A 6062-nucleotide genomic window follows, 5' to 3' on the forward strand; every position below is an offset into this window, starting at 1 on the left:
TTATTTAATGTTTCAACGTTATAACAAATGTACAAAGTACATAATTACTGCATATTAAAACCTGGAAAGATTCCCATTTGTGTTCAAATGTAAATAAAAGCTTAGACTTGCATTTATTTATTTATTTGACCTTATTCCCTGTGGAGGACGGCTGTGACGTTTCTAATGGTTGGACTGAAGTAACTCAGTTCAAATGTGTTGAGTGTTACGGCCTGCAGCCTATAGCAGCATAAAGGGGTTACAGATTAAAATGGATTCTTATCTGATGTTACTCTATTTTTTAAATAAAGCATTATAAACTATATAATCCATTTAATTTCTAATTGTTAATGTTTCCAGTATCTTTAGCACAATTCCTATTTTAGCTCAGGTTTTCAGGAAACACACGTCTGTTTTTTGTCTCTCCAATTTTTCCTTTCTACTTTTAAAGGGAGACATTAATTCTCATCAACAGTTTTAGCTAAATTCAGATTAAATATTTGCTTTCTTGTTTCTTCTGTGTGTCAGGGCCTTTCTGTGTTTTATGTATAAAGCTCATGAAAAAAACGAATATTCACCAACTAACATTTGTCCTCTACATAAAGATGTCTTCTTATTTTGTGTACGTAATATAAAATAAATGTAGACTTTTTACGTTGATAAGAAAAAAATGTACAGTAAATTCTGGGTGTATTTTCCCCCCAAGTTGTAAAGAAAATCTACATTTCCAACAATTGTCAGGTCAGTGCGCGTGCGTGGAGGTGAAGGTAATAATGAGCGATCATAAGCGCGAGCGCCGGTATTAACGCGCAGAAGCCGCATCGCTGAGTCCCCGCGGGTCTGATGCAACACGACTGCAACTCAACAAGCTGCTGGGAGCTGCTGCGATGTGTCCTTCCGCCGCGCAGACTAGTGCTGGCAGCAGCCGTTTATCCAGCAGCTCCGCGCCGTGAAAGGAAGACTGAATATTTGGAGACAGGAGGCAATCTAAATCATCAAATCCTCTTCTGTTCGTCTGTTTGCAAATCTAAACTTTTTTAAAAAGTTTTTTTTTTGCGTGACATCACAGAAGCTCAACTTTTCACTTTACTTTTGTCAAGTAACGTGGGAAAAAAATGTTTAGAGCCAAAAGTAAATACAAACGGTTATTGGGTATAACGTGAAATAATACTGTAATAAATATACAGTTGTTAGGCGCGAGCGTGTGGCGGGAAAGTCCCGGCTCCATGACGTAACGGCAGCGCGAGCGTCTGCCAGGCTGCGCGCATTGATCCAGCTGCCGTGATGCGGTCCTTGACTTGGAGTTGGAGAAGTAGCGGATTTAAAAACTTTCTGCCGGCAAGTCCGTGGATGGATAAAAGCGCCGCGCGAGCCGTGCCCGACTTCTGAAAGCTGCATGATGGCGTTTTAACGGGCGACCGCGCGCTCCTGCCACAGCTCAGCCCACGTGCCGCCGCCGCAGAGAAGTCCAGAGCAAGTATGGGGTGAGTGAGTGGAGTTGTGCCCCGGTGCCCGGGGTCATCAGGGCTGCGCTTCCTCTGAAGGCGCAGAATGGGAAGCTTTGCTTGTTTTTTTATGCCTCTTTCCGTTTGGAGGATTATGTTTTGTAGATTAACTGTGCTGCGTTTGGAAAATCTGAATTTTTGTTCTCTCAAGTGTTTTTATTTTTTTTATTTTTTTTTTAATTATTCTACTTGCTTTGTCTCTTCAGAGGCTAAATTAGGATTATAAATGCACTAAAGTACTTTTTTAAAGGTCAAAGTAACTTTTTTCCCCACAAAACATAATAACATCTTTTTCCTCATTTCTTTTTTTTCTTTTGCAAAAATGTAAAAAGAAAAACTTGTTTTGCCAATATTTGTCAAATTCCGTCGGTTTTGAATGTTTAATAAGGGTGTTTTTCTCCCCGCAGGTCCCCAGGCGTTTCCGGCGCTCCAGCATCACGCCGTGGCGCGCTTTGTGCATTTGGACACGTCCATCGCAGCAGACGACATCATGGCGGCATCGACCCTTCACGAGAAAATTCCTCCCACTTCCACGGGCGAGCGCGGCGCTCTCCCTCTCCGAAGGGCTAGCCGCAGCCAATCACGGCACAGGGTGGGGGCGGAGCCAGAAGAGGGGCAGCATTTAATTGGTGAGTTTGCCGAAGACGGTTTTTTATTTTTGCTCGTCCCGAGGTCGGAGCCGCAGTGCAGCACGGGGCTAATGTCGTACAGTGAGTACAGCTAAGACGATGCTGTTCAATCATTTTCAGATGATCGGTTAGTGGGATCTTCTCGGATCTGATGCTTGCTTTACTGTCAGCTTTGCCTCCGCCTTCCTTTAGGGCTTTTATCTGCTTTTGTCGTTTCTTTCAGACGCGTCTTTGAAGTTCTCCGAAGACGCGCGGCGAGCTCCTGCCGCCTGCCTAACGGTCTCTCTGATTTCTGACGCTCTTCCAGGTGATGGTCACTCAGATTGGATGACGGAAAAAGTTGACCTGTCTTCTTTCGTGTCAACCAACGAGTCGTCCCCTGGCTCATCCCTTCCGCCCTCGCCGCTGGAACAGGATGTCAAGGTGCCCTCGGATCTGGAGGTCATGACCTCTCTGCTGCAGGAGGAGCTGGCTCAGCTGGAGGACTACTTCCGCTCCGAGTCCACGGCCGGCGCCAACAAGTTGGATAAGTCCTCCAAATGTGACAAGGGAGCTCAAGCCATGGGCTCGCAGTCGTACTACCAGCTCCCCTACGGCTCCTACGGGAGCAGCCAATCAGAGACCAGCCCTGTGGTTGTTACCCTGGCAACAGGGGAATTGGACCTGGCCAGCTTCTGCGGCGGCCCCATCAGCAGAACCAAAATCGCGAGACCCGCTCCGTACAGCTACCACCACCGCTACCACCACAACAACGGGCGGCGGCTCCTGGGGGAGGCTGTAAAGGTGGGGGACGAGGTGGGGCTGGAGGCGTGGGGCTCCAGGGGGTGTTACTCGGGGAGCACGGAGCTATCGGTGAACCACTACTCCACCCTGAAGACGGTGAGCAAGAACAGTTTTGGCAGCGTGAAGAAGGTGAGAGAATGTGCGCTGTCTCTGAAGGAGGAGGAGAGCTACTGCTTCTCTGAGGGGGTGTTCTGCAGCGAGGAGATCGCGCGGGGCTTCTGCCTCGGCGGCTCCTACGACCCCCACCACAAGCGGGAGGGACAGCTCATGCACAACGTGAAGGTCAATGTAAGTTACGACAGCTCAGGGCTGGAGGTCCTGCACTGCAGCAAGGACGCGGGGCTGCCCGGACCCATGCCCCAAGAGACAATGGTGGGGGGTGACGGCTACTTCCACCAGCCCATGGCCGGCCCGGAGCCCTACCACAGCTTTATAGGGGAGCTGGAGCCCCCCACCCAAGCACAGGCTGTGGAGCCCCAACACGGCCACTACCTCTACCCCGAATGCCTTGCCGACCAAAGCTACGAATGCCTGTCCAGAGGGGAGGGCGAGGGGCCCCTGCTGGGCAGCCCCATGCACCGGCCCGCCCCCAGGCTAAAGGACGAGCCCTGCCTGCTCAAGCCCGCTCAGGTGATGGGGGCCGTCTCTCTGGACTCCAGCAGCGGCGAGAGGAAGCAAAAGAAGAGGGACCAGAACAAGACGGCCGCTCACAGGTAAGAGCCTTCCGCCAGCCACACGGGGCGCCGCCAGCCCCGGCAGGTCTGACCTCTCGTCCCGTGCTGCAGGTACAGGCTGCGCAAGAGGGCGGAGCTGGACTCTCTGGAGGAGGAGCTACACGGCCTGGAGGGGCAGAACCGCGAGCTGCGGGACAAGGCGGAGTCTGTGGAGCGGGAGATCCAGTACGTGAAGGACCTGCTGATCGAGGTGTACAAAGCTCGCAGCCAGCGGCTCAAGCAGGACGGCAGTGCCTGACCCCGCCCCCGGACCGCCCACGGCACCAGCACTGACTGACCGGGTGTTTGCATGACTTGCCGATGCTCGGGAGGGGTTTCGGGAGGAGACTTGTCCGTGACCACTGTGATTCGAACCGAACCCCCCCGTTTACACAAACACAACTGACTCTGGTTTCCGCCACACACCAGCCCCACCCCCTTGCGGAGGCGTCAAATCTATATTTTTATGTTTTGCTCAAATCATCTGCTTGAAACAATCAACAGAGTGAGGGACGCTGCGGAGGCCCCGCCCCCAACTGCATGTCTGGTTTGGAAAACGCATGTGCGCGTGCTGGTTTCTCTTTACGGCAGCGTTATGTTTTGTGCATGGCTCCACCCCCACATGTGGTATGTGGCGCCCCTCCCAGCTGTGCTCTGCGGACAAACAATCACCAAACTGTGGGAGGGGCTCTGAGGTTCAGCCGCTTCCACCGGGGTTTCAGGAAGGATAATCAGGTAAACTGCAGCCAAATGAAGCCGTGTGTTCGATTCCTGCCGCGGACAGGACCATGAAATAAAGACGTCTAGATTCATCTGAGGCTCTGCGTCATGATTGACCCCCCAGGCTCCGTATCAGGCAGCCCATCATGTCCTGAGTGTGTGAGTGTGTGCACGGCTGTGTGTGAACGACTGTGTGTGAGTGTGCTGTGAGTGTGAGCACAGCTCTGTGTGTGTGCACAGCTGTGTGTGTGTGTGTACAGCTGTGTGTGTGTGTGTACAGCTGTGTGTGTGTGTTCACGGCTGTGTTTGAACGACTGTGTGTGAGTGCTGTGAATGTGTGCACAGCTGTGTGTGCACGGCTGTGTGTGAGTGTGTGGACGGCTGTGTGGTTGTGTGTTCAGGGCTGTGGGTGAGCGTGTGCACGTCTGCGTGTGTGAGAAATCTCCTGGTATCAGTTTTGGGCCTTTCAAGTGCATGAGGCAACCTGACACAATCGTTGCTGGAGGGGGGGCGAGCTGTCAGCGCGCTGTCATGAGAGATGCGTGCACGAGCTCCAGAGCTGCCGTGCACGAGCACAGCTCCCTTCAGAAGTGTATGTGAGAAAGAAGGGGGGGGGGTTTTGTCTGCGAGACGAATGATAAAAATTCATGAATTCACAAACAGTATTTAACATCACGGACACGTGCACAGACTCTCGTGCACGTGCGACAGTGTGGGTGGACAGAAGAAGTAAGCGGATTACTCGAAGTGCGTCTGGTTGTTCAGGCGCACAGAGGAAAACAACAACATGCAGACTCCTGCAAACAGGGTTTAAGATTCCTTCAAAATAAAGCGAGGCTGCTCCTGCTCCCCACTGGAGAGCGCTGCAGGCCCACAAACGCACACGCGTGTTACCAAAACATCAACATACATTCAACACAAAACAACAGAAAATATGTAATTAAAAATGACCCGATACTAAATACTAAAACAGGGGAGACATTCTGGAGGTAGATTTGTGTCGGCCTGCTTACACACAAACTCACATCAGAATTGAGCCCATTTCCCCTCTAGGACGCACCGTCAATGAATGTTCACCAAACCATGAAGCAGTAGTCAGAGAAAAGCCCGTACCTCAGTCAGACTTTTCCTAACCCTGTTCATAGTGATGTGTTTCTAACACGCTACATGTTAGCCACGTTAGCTGTGTTAGCATGTTTACCTGTAATTCCCTACTTTGTTTGGAACATGAAAAAAAAAAAGACTGAAACCGCTACAACAAACTGTATGTACGCTAACTCTCAACCTTCTTAGTAACGCATTAGAAAGTACAGTCCAACACGGCTACACGTTGGCCAACACAGGTACATTTTGGCCAACATGGCTACACATTAGCTAACATGGCTACACGTTAGCCACCACAGCTACACGTTAGCCACCACGGCTACACGTTAGCTAACATGGCTACACGTTAGCCACCATGGCTACACGTTAGCTAACTTGGGTACATGTTAGCTAACATTGCTACTCGTTAGCCACCACGGCTACACGTTAGCCAACATGGCTACACGTGAGTCACCAGGGCTACACTATTAGCCACCACGGCTACATGTTAGCTAACATGGCTACACGTTAGCCTTCACGGCTACACGTTAGCTAACATGGCTACACGTTAGCTACCACGGCTACACGTTAGCCACCACAGCTACACGTACGCTAACATGGCTACACGTTAGCCACCACGGCTACAAGTT

General features: G+C 51.0%; 1 protein-coding gene across 4 annotated transcripts; it reads left to right on the forward strand.

Annotated features, from left to right (window-relative positions):
- The first annotated feature begins 1239 nt into the window (after window positions 1-1239).
- On the forward strand, window positions 1240-4421 carry atf5b (activating transcription factor 5b). 4 transcript variants are annotated; one of them, XM_004075951.5, is made up of 4 exons: window positions 1240-1463; window positions 1892-2113; window positions 2421-3609; window positions 3682-4421. In XM_004075951.5, exons 2-4 carry the CDS (start codon window positions 1975-1977, stop codon window positions 3866-3868), a joined length of 1515 nt encoding a protein of 504 aa, XP_004075999.1. In that variant the 5' UTR covers window positions 1240-1463; window positions 1892-1974; the 3' UTR covers window positions 3869-4421. The 4 variants fall into 4 exon arrangements, with proteins under 4 accessions (XP_004075999.1, XP_020564188.2, XP_020564187.1 ...); XM_020708529.3 differs by having other exon boundaries at window positions 1271-1463; window positions 1892-2194; XM_020708528.2 differs by lacking the exons at window positions 1240-1463; window positions 1892-2113 and adding an exon at window positions 2150-2240.
- The last annotated feature ends 1641 nt before the right edge of the window (window positions 4422-6062 follow it).

Source organism: Oryzias latipes, chromosome 13, assembly GCF_053564925.1.
Source record: "Oryzias latipes strain Hd-rR chromosome 13, Olatipes_Hd-rR_3.1".
Lineage (NCBI taxonomy): Eukaryota > Metazoa > Chordata > Actinopteri > Beloniformes > Adrianichthyidae > Oryzias > Oryzias latipes.